Source organism: Mobula hypostoma, chromosome 7, assembly GCF_963921235.1.
Source record: "Mobula hypostoma chromosome 7, sMobHyp1.1, whole genome shotgun sequence".
In the NCBI taxonomy this organism is placed as follows: Eukaryota; Metazoa; Chordata; class Chondrichthyes; order Myliobatiformes; family Myliobatidae; genus Mobula; species Mobula hypostoma.
The window spans coordinates 12,762,643-12,778,942 of NC_086103.1; the positions used below are offsets into that span (position 1 = coordinate 12,762,643).

Below are 16,300 nucleotides of genomic sequence, written 5' to 3' on the forward strand. Positions count from 1 at the left end.
ATATGACCACTGAGATTCACCTATCAGCTAGCATCAATTTGACTGCCAAATAGCCTCCTCCATGTTTAGGGAAGCAACACTCACAACACGCTGGAGGAACTCAGCAGGTCGGGCAGCATCCGTGGAAACGATCAGTCAACGTTTCGGGCTGGAACTCTTCATCAGGACTGAAGAGGGAAGGGGCAGAGGCACTATAAAGAAGGTGTGGGGAGGGTGGGAAGGAGAAGGCTGGTAGGTTCCAGGTGAAAAATCAGTAAGGGGAAAGATAAAGGGGTGAGGGAAGGGAGGCAGGGAGGGGATAGGCAGGAAAGGTGAAGAAGGAATAGGGGAAAACACAATGGGTAGTAGAAGGAGGCGGAACCATGAGGGAGGTAGTAGGCAGCTGGGGGAGGGGGCTGAGTGAAACTGGGTTAGGGGAAGGGAGGAGGAGGGAATTACCTTAAGTTGGAGAATTCTATGTTCATACCAAGGGTCTGGAGACTACCCAGACGGTATATGAGGTGTTGCTCCTCCAACCTGAGTTTAACCTCATCATGGCAGTAGAGGAGGCCATGTATGGACATATCTGAATGGGAGTGGGAAGCAGAGTTGAAGTGTCTGGGTAGTCTCCAGCCCCTTGGTATGAACATCAAATTCTCCAACTTCTGGTAATTCCCTCCCCCCCATCTCAGTTTCCTCGAGAGACTTTGAACCTTTTTTTACCGTGCCCATTGTCTGCTCTTTATCAAATTACGGCATTGCTTTGCACTGTTGTAACTATGTGTTATAATTATGTAGTTTTTGTCAGTTTTTTTTAGTCTTGGTTTGGTTTGTGTTTCTGTGATATCATTCTGGAGGAACAAATTGTATCATTTCTTCATGCATGCATTACTAAATGACAATAAAAGAGGACTGCGTGTCCTCATAATCTAAATTTCGGTGGGAACAGTCTTGGGTGATTTTGAGAAGTTGTTAACTCGCTGCGTAGCTGTGTACATATGCACTGAGAGGGCAGTAGATGTAACAAGACTCAGCGAAAGGCTTGTCTTGCATACCTTTGGTAAAGATCGGTGCATGGAGGTAGAAAAAGTTAAAACAACAGAATGCAGAATGAAGTGTTAGTTACAGAGGTAGTCCAGTCAGCCGATAATGTGCAAGATCATAAAATAGATTGTGAGGCCAAGAGTCTCTTTTGTCGTACTAGGTGACCAATCAATAGATCAGATCACAGTCACAGTTTATTGTTAAAGAACTTTGACAGCTCCGCAACCAGAGCCAGAGTGGGTGGGAGGAGCCGGTACGGATGACGTCATCGCGTCGAGGACGCACGAGCGCGAGCTCCATCCCCTCCGAGGCTGGCGTACGTCACTGACGTTGAGGCGGCAGCTGGGGTGACGCTCTGGAAAGATGGCGACTCTGCTGCAGCTGGAGCGGGTGGTTTACCTGGTGAACGGGGAGAAGAAGCTGCGGCTGCCGCTTTCACAGCTTTACTTCTGCCGCTATTGCCATGAACTGCGCTCGTTGGAATGCGTCTCCCACGAGGTGGGTTCTTTCAAGGGGGAAAAACCGTAAAACTGCTTGTCAGTGGGGGACGGGGACCCGCCCAGGAGCGGCGGCCCGGTTCTGCGGCGCGCTTGTTGATTGGCTGCTGGCGCTGCCACTCAAACGGAGGAGCCAATGGGAATACGGCGCCGCCTGGCAGCCGGCTCTCGCCGGGCTGAGGGGCTGCGGCCTGTGCAGGCAGGAGGCGGGCGGGTGTATCTGTTTACCCCCACCCTCTCCTTGCCTCCTGGCTCATGGACGTCTGTCACCCCACCTTCCCTGGCGCCGGGATGTCTCCTCACACCTCCCCCCGCTTCCCGGCCCCGGGATGTCTCCCCACCCCGGCCTCCGAATGAGTTCCAACCCCACCCCACCTCGGCCCCGGAATGAATCCCCACCCCAAGCTGGATCTCCATCTAGAATGGAAGTATTCGAACATGGGACTAGAAGTCCCTACAAAGGACTGTGAGAACAGCCGAGAGGATCATAGCTGTCTTCCTAACATCCATTTATCAGCACCCTTACTTAGTATTTTTAAGGATCCTAGTCATCCATCCAGTACCCTCTTTGACTTTCTACCATCAGGCAGGAGACTTACGCTGTTTAAAACCAAGAACGATTAGAATGAGAAGAAGTTTCTTCACCCAGTTCATTAGGCTTCTGATCTCCCAGTTGCATCGTATTTAAAGCGTCACTGGCTATTCTGTTCTGTACCTTATAATATTTAATGTTAATGTTGGATTCACCTGTAGATTTTATCCTTACCTCCTTAAGCTATTGTGTGTTATGTGTACTACTGTGCTTTACATTATACGGTTATATACACATATATAGTTGAGTGATAGTAAACTTGATAATAGAGACATTTGACAGACAGGAAAGGTTCGAGCTTTGTGGATCAGGGAACGTCGACTCAGACTATGAGAGGTCTGCGTCGGGCATTTTCATGCCTTACACGGCGCAGATTGGAAGTCTCTGTGGATCAAATGCAGGCAAATATAACTAACTTAGATGATAATTTTTGTTAGAAAAGGTGAGTTGGGCTGAAGAGTTTTTCTGTGCTGTATGACTTAGAACATAGAACAGTGCAGCTCAGGAACAGGCCCTTTGGCACACAATTAAATTAATAATCAAATGGCCAACTCAATTAATCTCTTCTGCCTACACAAAGTCCATATTATTCTATTTTCCCTCACATTCATGTCCCTATCCAAATGTCTTTTAAAAGTTCCCAATGTATCTGCCTCTACCACCACCTCAGGCAGCACATTCCAGGCACTCACCACTCTGATTTTTTTAAAAAGAGAAAAAAACTTGCCCCTTGTATCTCCTTTGAAGTTACTCCCCTCTCACATTAATTCATGCCCTCTGGTATGAGACATTTCAGCCTTGGGAAAAAATTACTGTCTGTTATATCAGTGCTTCTCATAATCTTATAATCATCTGTCAGATCTCCCCTCAGCCTCCACCACTCCAGAGAAAACAATCCACGTTTGTCCCAACTTCTTGTTACAGCACGTGCCCTCTAATTCAGGCGGCATCCTGGTAGACCTATTCTGTACCCTCACCAAAGCCTCGACATCCTTCCTATAATGGGGCAACCAGTTTTAATGACACATTACTTGTTCACCATCACAAATTTACACCAAAGCACAGCTGCCCATGTTTCAGCTTGGCAGACAGATGTTGAGGTATTTTCACCAATATCTCTAATGGGGGGGGGGGGGGAGATTGATGTCCTATCCTGATGAAGAGTCTCAGCCCAAAACGTCACCTGTCCATTTCCGTCCATAGCTGCTAGTCTGACCTGCTGAGTTTCTCCAGCTTTTTGTATGTGTTGAGGGAATAGAATTCCAAGATAAAAGGATAATTAAGATGTAGAAATTTCTCCTGGTGGAGATTGGTGATTCTTGAACTGTCTTCCACAAGGAGGGGCGGCAATTAGATAATTGCTCTACAATTTTGGCCCACAATCAATGTCTGTAGTGGTCTGGACATTCTCCCTGTGACCTTGTGGATTTCCTCCAGGTTCTCTGGTTTCCTCCCACGTTCCAGACATATGAGTTAGGGTTATTGAGCTATAAGCGTGCCAGCACAGTCCTTGATGATTTGATTTCGAAGTTCAAAGTAAATTTATTATCAGGGTACATATCGTGGAGAGGCACTCCATTGGTCTCGGTGGACCATCTGTCTACATGATACGCAAGCTGGGACAGCATGAATGGAAAGCAAGCTGCTGCCCAGGTAGCAGGCTACCCCTCTCCACGCATCTGATGAATCCAGAGGAATGGCAGAAACCAATACAGTTTGTCACCAGTGGCATTGCAAGAGTTGCCATTCAGTTTTGAGTGCTCACTGAGGTCTTTGACTTTTTCGCTTCAGTCTAAGGTTCAAGCAGGCTCACTTGTAACAGTGCCTAAGAAGCATGTGGTAACCTGCCCCAATGACTGTAGTCAGTAGCACTTGCAACCACAGTGATCAAGTGTTTTAAGAGTCTGGTGCTGAAATATATCAACTCCTGCTTGAGAAGAGAATTGGGCCCACTCCAATCTGTCCGTATCATTGGCTCTTCGCTCACCGTTGGAACATCTGGACTGCAAAGATGCATACATCAGATTGCTCTTTATTGACGTTGACTACAGTTCAGCATTCAATTCCATCATTCCCTCAAAACTAATCAATGAACTTCAAGACCTTGGCTCCTATACCTCCCTGTGCAATTGGATCCTCGACTTCCTCACTTGCAGACCCCAGCTGGTTCGGATTGGTAACAACATTTCCTTCACTGTTGTTGGCTGAATTAAAGGTAGTGACAAATCAGTATATAGGAGGGAGATTGAAAATCTGGCTGAGTGGTGCCACAATTAGCAACCTCGTATTCAATGTCGGCAAAACCAAGGAGCTGATTGTTGACTTCAGGACGAAGAAACCAGAGATCCATGAGGAGAGCTTCAACAACTCTAAATTCTTTGGTGTTTATCATTTCAGAGAACATGTCCTGGGCCCAGTACGTAATTACAATTACGAAGAAAGCGCAGCAGTGCCGAGATTTGACATGACATCTAAAACTTTGACAAACTTCTATAGATGTGTAATGGAGAGTGTATTGACTGGCTGCATCACAGCTTGGTACGGAAGCACCAATGCCCTTGAACGGACAATGCTACACCCCCACCACCCAGGTCATGCTCTCCTCTTGCTGCTGCCGTCAGGAGCTTCAGGATTCACACCATCAGATTCAGGATCAGTTATAGTTGCAAGGAAAAGCTTGTGAACCCTTGCAATTACCTGGTTTTCTGCATTAGTTACTCGTAAAATGTGGTCTGATCTCCTTCTGTCACAATAATAGACACAATATACCTAAACAAATAACATAAACAATTGTGCTACTTCTCGTTAATACAGAGTACACCATTTAATCAAATAGTCTAGGTTCAAGAAAGTTGATGAATCTCTGGGGTAATGCCTTCTACAAAAACTATTTGGAGTTAGGTGTACCAATCAATGTGGTGTGATTGAGGTGTGGGTTTTAAAGGTTCCCTGCCCTGTATGAACAAAGACACACAAAGTCAGGTTACTGACAGAGCCTGCTCTTCTCAAGAAAGATCTGTTCATGTGCACCGTGCCTAGATCAAAACAACTTTTAGAGGACCTTAGCAGAAGAATTGTAAAGATGCATGAAGCTGGAAAAGTCTACAAAAGCATCAATCCACAGTAAGAGAAATTGTCTACAAAAGGAGGAAATTCAGTACTGTTGCCACTCTCCCTAGGAGTGGGCGTCCTGCAAAGATCATACCAAGGGTACAATGTTGGAGGAGATGAAAAAGGATCCAGGGTAACCTTTGGAAATCTCTAGACTTGCTAAGTTCTCCGTTCATGTGTCCACTATAAGAAAACCACTGAACAAGAATGGTGTTCATAGAAAGTCACCACGGAGGAAACCACTGCTCTCCAAAAATTCATTGCTGCACATCTCGTTTGCAAAAGACCACCTGGATGTTCTACAATGCTTCTGGGACAATGTTCTGTGTACAGGTGAGACAAAAGTTGAACTTTTGGCAGAAATGTACATTGCTATGTTTGGAGGGAAAAGGGCACTGCACACTAACACCAAAACCTCACCCCAGCTGTGAAGCACGGTGGAAGGAGCATCATGGTTTGGGGCTGCTTTGCTGTCTCAGGGCCTGGACAGCCTGCATCAATGAGGGAACAATGAATTCAAAATTGTATCAAGACTTTTTACAGGAGAATGTCAGTGTAGTGGTCCATCACCTGAAGCTTAATAGAAGTTGAATGATTCAGCAAGGCAATGATCCAAAACACAAGAGTAAATCAATAACAGAACGTTGTTTTAAAAAAAGGAAAATTCATGTTTTGGAATGGCCAAGTCAGAGTCCAGACCTTAAGATCAATTGAGATGCTGTGGCATGACCTGAAGAGGGCTGTTCGTGCAAGGTATAGCATAAATATTGATGAACTGAAACAGTTTTGTATGGAAGATTAGTCTAAAATTCCTCCTCACTATTTTGCAAATCTGATCAGCAGCTACAGGAAATGTTTGATGGAGATTATTACTGCTAAAGGAGGTTCTACCAGTTATTTAATACAAGGGTTCACATACCTTTCCTAGCCTGGTCTGTGAATGATTAAACAATGCGTTCAATACAGACATGAGAATTGTAATTGTTTATTATTTTAGGCAGATTGTGTTTATTACTGTGACTTGGATGAAGATCAGACTGCATTTTATGAGTAATTAATGCAGAAAGCCAAGTAATTGCAAAAGGTTCACAAACATTTCCTATTACCCCTCAGCCTTCAGGCTCTTGAACTTGAAAGGATAATTTCACTCGCTCTGTCACTGAAATGTTCCCACAGCCTATAGACTTACTTTCAAGGACTCTTCATCTCATGTTCTTGATATCTATTGCTTATTTATTATTATTCTTTCTTTCTTTCTTTCTTGTGTGCACTGGTTGAATGCCCAAGTTGGTGCAGTCTTTCACTGATTCTGTTATGGTTAATATTCTATTCTGGATTTATCTAGTATGCCTGCAATAAAGTGAACTTCAGTGTTTTAGATGGTGATATATATATTTTGATAATAAATTTACTTTGAACTTGGTTGTCAGAGGTTATGTGAGACTCACGCAATTGGGAGCTTTTAATAGATAGTGGGAGCTTATCTCCAGTGCCACCCCTGAGTACACACATGTCCCTCCCCTGACTACAGCATATACAACTTTGAGATTCATTTTCTTGCAGGCTTTCAAAGTAGAACAAAGAAATACAATAGAATAAGTGAAAAACTATACACAAAGGTGGACAAACAGTCAAAATGCAAAAGAAGACATAAATAAATAAATAGTACTGAGAACACAAGTTGTAGTGCCCTTGAGTTCAGAATTGAGGTGAGTGAAGTTATCCCCTCTGGTCCAGGTGTCTAGTGGTTGATTGGTAATAACTGTTTCTGAACCTGGAGGTTGTGTGTTTGTATCAGTTGACACAAGCAACACATGGAACTGTCTGTTTTGATGTGTATGTGACAAATAACATTAATTTTTTCCATTAGGAGAAGTGATGTCACAGAAAAATACAAATTTCCTACAAGGCTTTAAGTGGTAGATGCCGGGATGAGGTTTCTTCTGTATGCAGTGTTAGTAAATAGTGTTCCAGTCACAAAATAGGACTAAGATCAGAAGAAATTTATTTACTTGCAGCAGGGGTTCCCAACCCTTTTTAAGCTATGGACCAATAGCGTTAAAGCAAAGTGTCCTTGGACCTCAGGTTGGGAACCCCTGGTCTAGATGGTAAAGAGTATCCAAGAGGATTGTGAATGCTCAGTGCTGAGGCACATTGATTGGGTTTGGATATTAAGATGATCGAGGCACAGGGTCCTAGAGCATTACAGCTCAGATACAGGCCCTTTGGCTCGTCGAACCAATGTTGTAAAACAATAAAACACGAAAACATCCAGGGGGGTGAGCACTTTATAGACACTGTATGCCATGAAGTTGGTTGGTTTGTGGCAGCAGTACATTGTCATGCATAAAAGATATATAAATTACAGTAAGTATGTATATAAAAAAAGAAAATTAAGTAGTGCAAAAAGAGAAAAGAGGTATTGAGTCCGTGTATGTGGGGTCATTGTCCATTCAGAAATCTGATGGCGGAGGGGAGGAAGGTATTCCTGAAACATTGCGTATGAGTCTTCAGGTTCCTTTGCCACCCCCTTGATGGTAGCAATGAGAAGTGGGCATGTCCTGGGTGATTAGGGTCCAAAATGATGGATGCCACCTTTTTGTGGCATCTATATACTACTAAAACTCTCATGCTCTGTCTGTCTGTCTGTTTGTGACCTTCAATTAGCGTGAATGGTGCATTACAGCGGCACTTATTTTGGCTAAATCGAATTAAAATGCACTAACTTACAGAATGCAGGCAAAGTTCAGGGTTATATATTCGTATAAACTTGCTCATTCGCCAAAATCAATGTGCTTGCTTTGACCCTTAGAGACGATCCGCCATCATGGAAATCGGAATGCGACAGCCCAACACATGCGCACGGCCAGCCTCAGCAGCGACACCTACCGGAGTAAAAGACCAGGGCAGCTCTATTTTGAGGGGTCACATTCTGCTAATCACCATCAGCACATGCAGGATTGGGACAGATCTAACTGCCACCCATCAATAAGAGATAATTAAATCTTATTGTAATGATGTACTTCGAGGCACCCATAAAACCCTTTGCTGCAGTCAAAGGACAGTGGTGACTATATCACGTCCATTTAGGAGCGCGCCAACCACATCATCAAGAATAATCAGCATCCTTTGGTGTTACTGCTTCATATCTTCTGTAACGTTCCGTTATATTGGCTCGTGTATGTCTAGGGGAAATCCAGCCCAGCACCCACCTCAACACTCCCCACAGGGTCGGTGGCCGCCCGAATCAATCACAACATCAATCATCAGCCAGCACACCCAGTAAATTTTAACAAATACACTTTATAGATATTACTAATTCTATGACGTTAATATACATTTGATACAGAGAGGAAAGTAATGGGAAAAAAAAGTGCCAACACTTATCAAAGTCCAAAGTCCAAGTTCTTCGCACGCTACCGTTGGAGCTCAATTCGACTTCAGACCACCACCCGAATTCCGTTGACTCACGGCTCGGGACCACCCTTAGTGATCGACCGGAGCCTCTCCGCACTTCCGCGGTCCTCCTCGTCTCTCCTCCGACTTCCCGCCAAAACTCAGTCCACAGTCATATCATACAGCATGGTATCCGAAAACAAAACGATACATAACCACCCATTGGCTAATAGAACCCTGCTATCTCAATTTAAAGTAAAACAAACTGCTAGCGCAAACTTTCTTCAGCGTTAAAGCACAACAAAGCTGCATTCCCCAGATTAACATAACAAAGTCGCCATTTTAAACATAACAAAAGAAAGATCCCGTACACTTCTATCCAGCGTTAGGGTAAAAAAAAATGGTCAGCCTAATTATGCCGCGTAGATAGGGAAGGGGGACATTATGGTCAAGAGATGACGCCAAATGTCGTCAGGAAGCGGCAAGGAGAGAGAGAGAACAATAATTGGATGAAGCCAGGGCCATGCGACTCAAGGATCAAAGAGTCAGGACAAAAAAAGGATGAGAGAAGAAGAGACAGAGGAGGAGAGGCATGCACGTCTCCAGAATCAGAGACCATCAACAAACAGCAGAATAGATGAAGAGACGGGGGATGAAAGGACTGCACGTCTCCAGAATGACAACGAGAGGCACAAGGGTGGCAGATAAACCAGAAATGATGTCATCAAAAGTGTCTTTCATTAAACGAGGAGGAGCTATATTTGCTTTGCTACGTGTCGTTCTTCTTTAATAAACTGAGGTTTTCTACTTCAGTTTCCAAAGCAAAGCGATACCAATAGCATTCAGAAAAATTTAATGTTCATTCTGGTCACATCAGACTGCACTACCCTTCCCTCATAGGGTGCCCCAATGGGTCACCCCGTTGTCTAGTTGCCTTTTAAAGATGTCCCATATGCTGGAGAGGCTAGTGCCCGTGATGGAGCTGGCAGAAGTTTACAACAGTGCTTCTCTCTCCCCCCCACCCAATACCAGACGAATACTCTCCACAGTACATCTGTAGAATTGCAAGTTTCTTTAGTGACATACCAATTCTCAAGCTCATAATAAAATATAACTTCTGTTGCCTTTATTGTAATTGTATCAATATGTTGGGTCTGGGATAAATCCTCAGATGTTGACACCCAGGAGTTTGAAACTGCTGACACTTTGCTGTTCCCACGATGTGTGTATTCCCTTACTTCCCCTTCCTGAAGTCCAGAATTACTTGGTCTTACCAACATTGTGTACAAGGGTGTTACTACGATACCACTCAAACCAGCTGATCTATCTCACACCTGTGTGCCTCCTTATTACCATCTGAAATTCTGCCAAGAATAGTTGTACTCTTGGTAAATTTATAGATGACATTTGAGTTGTGTCTATCCACACAATCGTGGATGTAGAGAGAGTGGAGCAGTTGGCTGAGCATGCATCCTTGGACTGTGCCAATGTTGATTGTCAGCAAGGAGGTGATGTTATTTCTGATTTGCCCAGATTGTGGTCTTTCTGTGAGGAAGTCAAATATCCAGTTGCAGAGGAAGGAACGGAGGCCCAGGATTTGGAACGTTGACTGAAACTGAGGGTATGATTGTGTTGAATGCTGACCTGTAGTCCATGAACAGCAGTCTGACATAGATATAGGTATATAGGTCCTGATGAAGGGTCTCAGCCTGAAACGTCGACTGTATCTCTTCCTAGAGATGCTGCCTGACCTGCTGCGTTCACCAGTAACTTTGATGTGTGTTGTTGTTTGTAGATATAGGTATTGCTATTTTCCAGGTGATCCAGGGCCGAGTGGAGAGCCAGCAAGGTTTGCGTCCACTGTAGACCGATTGTGATGATTCCAAATTACAGTGCCAGGTCCTTGCATAGGCAGGCGTTGACTCTAATCAAAACCTGTCAAGCCACTTCATCACATTAGCTGTGAGTGCAACTCGGATAGTTGTTAAGGCAGCTCATCTTGCTCTTGGGCACTGGTATGATCATTGTTTGAATTGTCCTATATGCTGAGGAGGCTAGTGCCCCGATGGAGCTGGCTGAGTTGACAACTTTCTGCAGCTTTCTGATCGTGTGCAGTGGCCATTCCATAGGAGGGGGTGATGCAACCAGTTAGAAATCCATTGCCAAAAGATCAAATCTCAAACAGGAGAAAATCTGCAGATGCTGGAAGTCCAAGCAACACACACAAAATGTGCAAACACTGGGAAATCTGCAGATGTCCAGCTCTTGGCTTCATCCCTCCCCCTCCTGTCTTCTCCTATCATTTTGGATCTCCCCTTCCCCCTCCCACTTTCAAATCTCTTACCAGCTCTTCTTTCAGTTAGTCCTGACGAAGGGTCTTGGCCCGAAACGTCGACTGTACCTCTTCCTAGAGATGCTGCCTGGCCTGCTGCGTTCACCAGCAACTTTTATGTGTGTCACACAAAATGTGTGAAGAAGGGTCCTGCTGAAGAGTCTTGGCCCGAAACATCAACTGCACACTTTTCTGTAGATGTCGCCTGGCCTGCTGAGTTCCTCTAGCATTTTGTGTGTGTTACCAAAGGATCAACATGGTTAGTGAATATGTGGTGACAAAAACAGGAAGTGTTGCAATCTCTGAATTAAAACCGATAGGTCATGGAAAGGAGAGCATTTACAAACATCTTTGAGTTTTAGTTCCACTTCACATCAAGAAATGAGTAATTGTGGCTCTTGTTTGTGCATCTGTGTGTATGTACGAGTGATGTTTGTGTGTGTCTCTGCTGCACTAATTATTTTCACACTTCAATCATGATCAGTTTGCAGGCTTCGAATGCCAGATCACATGCAAGCATCACCTTTGTTCACGATCTTTAGCGTGGCTGAACATGTTAACTTGGAGTCACAGAGCACTATAGCACGGAAACAGGTCCTTCGGCTCAGCTGGTCCATGCGGGACTATTATTTTGCCCAGTCCCATCAACTCACAGCTTGACTACAGCCTCCACTTTAGCTCCGAATATCTCCTCTGACTTTTGTTTCCAGCAGTTGGGTCTCTATGTTATGTTCATGCTTATGGTTTCCATAAGACATGGGAGCAGGATTAGGTCATTTGGCCCATTGAGTCTGCTCCACTATTCCATCATAGCTGATTTATTATCCCTCTCAATCCTATTCTCCTGCCTTCTCCCCATAACCTTTGACATTCTGACTAATCAAGGACATTTCAACCTCTGCTTTAAATTTACCCAGTGACTTGGTCTCCGCAGCTGTCTGCGGCAATGAATTCCACAGATTCACCACCCTCTGGCTAAAGAAATTCATCCTCGTCTCCGTAATAAAGCTGTGTGCTCTGGTCCTAGTCAGCCCATGATAGGAAACAAATTCTCTGCATCCACTTGATTTAGCTCTTTCAGTATTCAATAGGTTTCAATGAGGTATCTCCCCCGCCCCTCCGTTCTTGTGAATGCAGCAAGTACAGGCCCAGAGTCATCTAATGCTTCTTGTATGTTAACCCTTTCATTCCCAGGATCATTCTTGTGAACCTCCTTTGGACCCTCTCCAATGCCAGGACACCCTTTCCGTAGATACACAATACTCCCAGTGTGGTCTGATCAATGCCTCATAAAGCCTCAACCTTACCACTCGGAGAGTTTCCACTCTGTGTTTCAGCCATCACCTTTCCATCATTAAGCATGTTTGCTTGCTGAAGTATAACGCAACCCAGATTACTACTGCTACTCTCATCAATGTCTTGGATAACTAATATAATGATCATCAAATCATTCCACTTCTCCTTGCCCACTGCTAGGTTGACTTCATGCAAATTCCTTGTTCCTTTGCCAGATACATAGATGATAGAAAAATGGAGGTCTACATAGGAGAGGGAGGGTTAAGTTGATGTTGGGTTAAAAGCTTGGCACAATATCGTCATTTGAAGGGCCTGTACCCTGCTTTACGGTTTTATGGTAGCGTAGCCATTAGAATGATGCTATTATAGCACCAGCGACCTGGATTCAATTCCTGCTGCCACCTGTACATTCTCCCTCTGACCGATTGGATATCTTCCAGGTGCTCCAGTTTCCTCCCACATTTCAAAAGATGCATGAGTTAGTAGGTTTATTGGTCACATGGCTGTAAATTGGCTCTTTTGGCTGGAAGGGCTATGTCTGTAAATAAAAACACATAAAACTATTGTTTCCGTCGGAGATGTGGTTATTTGAGCCAGCTCCCAGAGCAAATCAATTTCCCCACTAATTATCTCTGTAACCTTGCATGGCCAGTTTCTGCCCCTCAGCTGTACACCAGGGTCCATTTACATTGGTTAATAAATGTACCAACCTGCCTGATTCAGGACTGAGATGAAGCTGGAAAGGTCAGTTAATTTCCACATGTTCAGCACTGGTTTGTGAGGCAGAAGCTTTATGGCCACTTCTACCCCCATCCTGACCTCTCTTTTTGTGACCTTATTGTCAGATACAGTGAAAAAGCTTGTCTTGTACACTGTTCATACAGATTAGATCATTGCACAGTGCATTGAGGTAGAACAAGGGAAAACAATAACAGAATGCAGAATAAAGTGTTACGGTTACAGAAGGAGTGCAGACAGTAAGTTTCAAGATCATAATGAGATAGATTGTGACATTAAGAGTCCATCTGATCATGTTAGAAAATTAGGTGGTATGTGTTTTCTGGCTTTTGTATCTTCTGTCTGTTGGGAGAGGAGAGAAGAACACTGGCCTAGACCCCCAATTAGGGTCACGTGAAGCCATGGGAACTGGTAGTGGATGGTTGTATCAGCAGCTGGTGCGCATCACAAGTCCTGGTTATGCGACCACTGATCCCAGGTAGACAATCTCTAAAGATTATTGATAATGGCTGGGGTCACCCGTCTTGCAAAGACACTGCCCAGAAGAAGGCAATGGCAAACCACTTCTGCAGGAAAACCTTGTCAAGAACAGTCATGGTTAAAAGACTCTGACTGTCCATGTCATATGGCACGGCGTGTAATGATGGTGACTGTACTGCTGCCACAAAACAACATGTCAGTGATAGTAAACTGAAGTAGGACTATTGGTGAACTTTCTGTGTTCAGTAGTTTTATATCTTCATGCTGCTTTATAAATGCTACTAAACACATTCTGAAAGCACGTAGGATTGGTCGAAAAAGATGTTTATAAATTCCTCATCTCAATGCATTTCACAGCCAATGACATACATGAGGTCTGTGGCCATCAGCTTGTCCACAGTGAGCTGCTGTGACACATAATCTTGTGCTTTTGGCATTGGCTGGAAGATGAGAAGATGCTGCCCGGCCCACTGAATTCCTTTGAGTCTAGCAGATTGTTTGTTGCTGCAGATGCCGGCATCGAGGATGAGAGTAGAAGGCGAGCGGGCATTCAGCACCGTCTGCCTGTATTTGGCCGGTCTCCCTCTCGCTTGCTCACTGCTGCCCGGGGGAAGTGCAGGAGTCTTGTGTCTTGGGCTAGGTTTGATGGGTGTGGTTTGTGGATTGGACTGGTTTTTAGGTGACTGTTTCGGATTACTCCTTTATTACTGCTGTTTTGTGTGATTTTGATTGGGGTGGACAGGCTCTGTGGCCTGCGGTCAACAGACAACACAAGCTGAACAGAACATTACTAGACTGTTTCAAGGACCCTGAGGTTTGATGTTTAATTTGAGTGTGTTGTTTGCTTATCTTTTTGCTGTTTGTGCTCTTTTTATTTGCTTGTTGGGTGTTTGATGTTTTCTTCGAGTGAGTTCCATGGTGTTTTTGTTTTGTGGCTTCCTACAGGAAGATGGATATCAGGGTTGTATACTGCATACATACCTTGATAATAAATCTACTTTGATCTTTGACTCTTCAGATTTTTATAATCTCCTGAAAATGCACACAGGGTTTTGAGATGAGTCCTGATGAAGGGGCTTGGCCCAAAATGTTGACTGTTTATTCCCCTCCATAAAATCTGTCTGAGCTGTTGAGTTCCTCCAGCATTTTGTGCACGTTTCTCTAGATTTCCAGCATCTGCAGAATGTCTTGTGTTTATATTATATTTTACTCCCTCAGCCTGTACATTATGGGTATACACCCAAGTGTCTTAAGTAGGCCAGACCCCCGCACTGAGGTGTGAAGAGTAGAATAGTCATGGAACACTACAGCACAGAAACAGGTCCGTTGGCCATCTAGTCCATGTCAAGCTAGTAACCTGTCGAGTGCCATCAGCCTACATGAGGATCAAAGCCCCCCATACCCCTCCCATCCATTCAGAGACCTTTGAATAGATAGATGGATAGGAGGGTAATGGAGGGCTATGGTCCAGGTACAGGTCAATGGGACTAGACAGTTTAAATATTTTAGCATGGACTAGATGGGCAGAATGGCCTAATTCTGTGCTTCCTTTTCTATGACTCTATCCTAATTTCTCTTAAATGTTGAAATCAAATCTTCTTCCGCCATGCAGCTCGTTCCATCCCCTATGTGAAGTGGTTCCCCCTCCTGTTTCCATAAACATTTCACCTTTCACCTTAATCCATGACCTCTAGTTGTAGTCTCACCCAAATTCAGTGGAAAAAGCCTGCTTGCGTTTACCACATCTGTACCCCTTATGTACCCACAGTTTCGTTTTGTACTGTTTACAGTGAGTGTCATGCAGTTTTTTAATGAGCTTGTAATTTTGGCCACAGAGTGTGTGTGAAACAGTTAACGCTCACTTTACTATCTGCAGGTGGATTCCCACTATTGCCCAAGCTGCCTGGAGAACATGCCCTCGGCTGAGGCCAAACTGAAGAAGAACAGGTGATGCCGGCGCACTGGGGCTATAAAATACAGTCTTAGGCACATGTATATAGCTAGGGTGTCTAAGACTTTTGCACTGTACTGTATTTGTCAATGTGGTACAGTGAGTGAATTTGTAAATCTGGCAGGACAGAGGATGTTGGGAATGGCAAGGGTGGAGCGCTGCGGGAGGGGCATGGGGCAGGTGGCAGAGAAGGAGTGCCAGGGCAGAGGATGGTGCAGGAGCTGAGACAACAGGCAAGTTCATTTGATTCCAAGCAATTGGTTTATTGATCATGGCAGAACGTCTCTCTGCTGTTTCCCATTCCCGCCCTTCTCCTTTACCCTCTTCCCAACTATGATCCCCCTCTCCCTGTCCCCTTCCCACTCTCAGTCCACAATTGAGACCCATATCAAAGTCAGATTTATTATCACTCACTTATGTCATGGATTTTTTTTTGCGGCAGCAATACAGTGCGATACCTAAAATTACTACAGTAGTGTTCAAAAGTCTTGGGCCCCCTAGCTGTATATATGTGCCCAAGACTTTTCCATCATACTGTAGGTCTATTCAAGAGTCTGATAACAGCAGGATAGAAGGTGTCCTTGCGTCTGGTACTTCAGAATAAGATGAGAGTTTACTACCATATGTCAAGTAGTGAGTGCACAGGTCCAGTAAAAAACGCAGCAGCGTCACTGCTATACAGCATTAGAGATGGAGACAATGTTGGTTCATATGTGTCATGAAGTGGACAATCATGGTCTTTCCATGACAATGATAGTTCTTGGCAAATTTTTCTTCAGAAGTGGTTTGCCATTGCCGTCTTCTGGGCAGTGTCTTTACAAGATGGGCAATCCGAACCATCATCAATACTCTTTAGAGACAATATGCACAAGAAAAATATAAAT

At 44.3% G+C, this 16,300-nt stretch overlaps 1 protein-coding gene across 3 annotated transcripts in view; it reads left to right on the plus strand.

Annotated features, from left to right (window-relative positions):
* The first annotated feature begins 1,351 nt into the window (after positions 1–1,351).
* The window catches only part of dctn4 (dynactin 4), a 67,566-nt gene continuing 52,617 nt past the window's right edge, over positions 1,352–16,300 (plus strand). For 2 of the 3 annotated variants that reach the window (XM_063053037.1, XM_063053038.1), the window contains exons 1-2: positions 1,352–1,521; positions 15,342–15,412. In XM_063053037.1, the coding sequence (XP_062909107.1) occupies positions 1,387–1,521; positions 15,342–15,412 (206 nt within the window). In that variant the 5' untranslated portion in view covers positions 1,352–1,386. The remainder of the gene's footprint in view (positions 1,522–15,341; positions 15,413–16,300) is intronic. The other variant, XM_063053039.1, reaches the window with a different exon arrangement.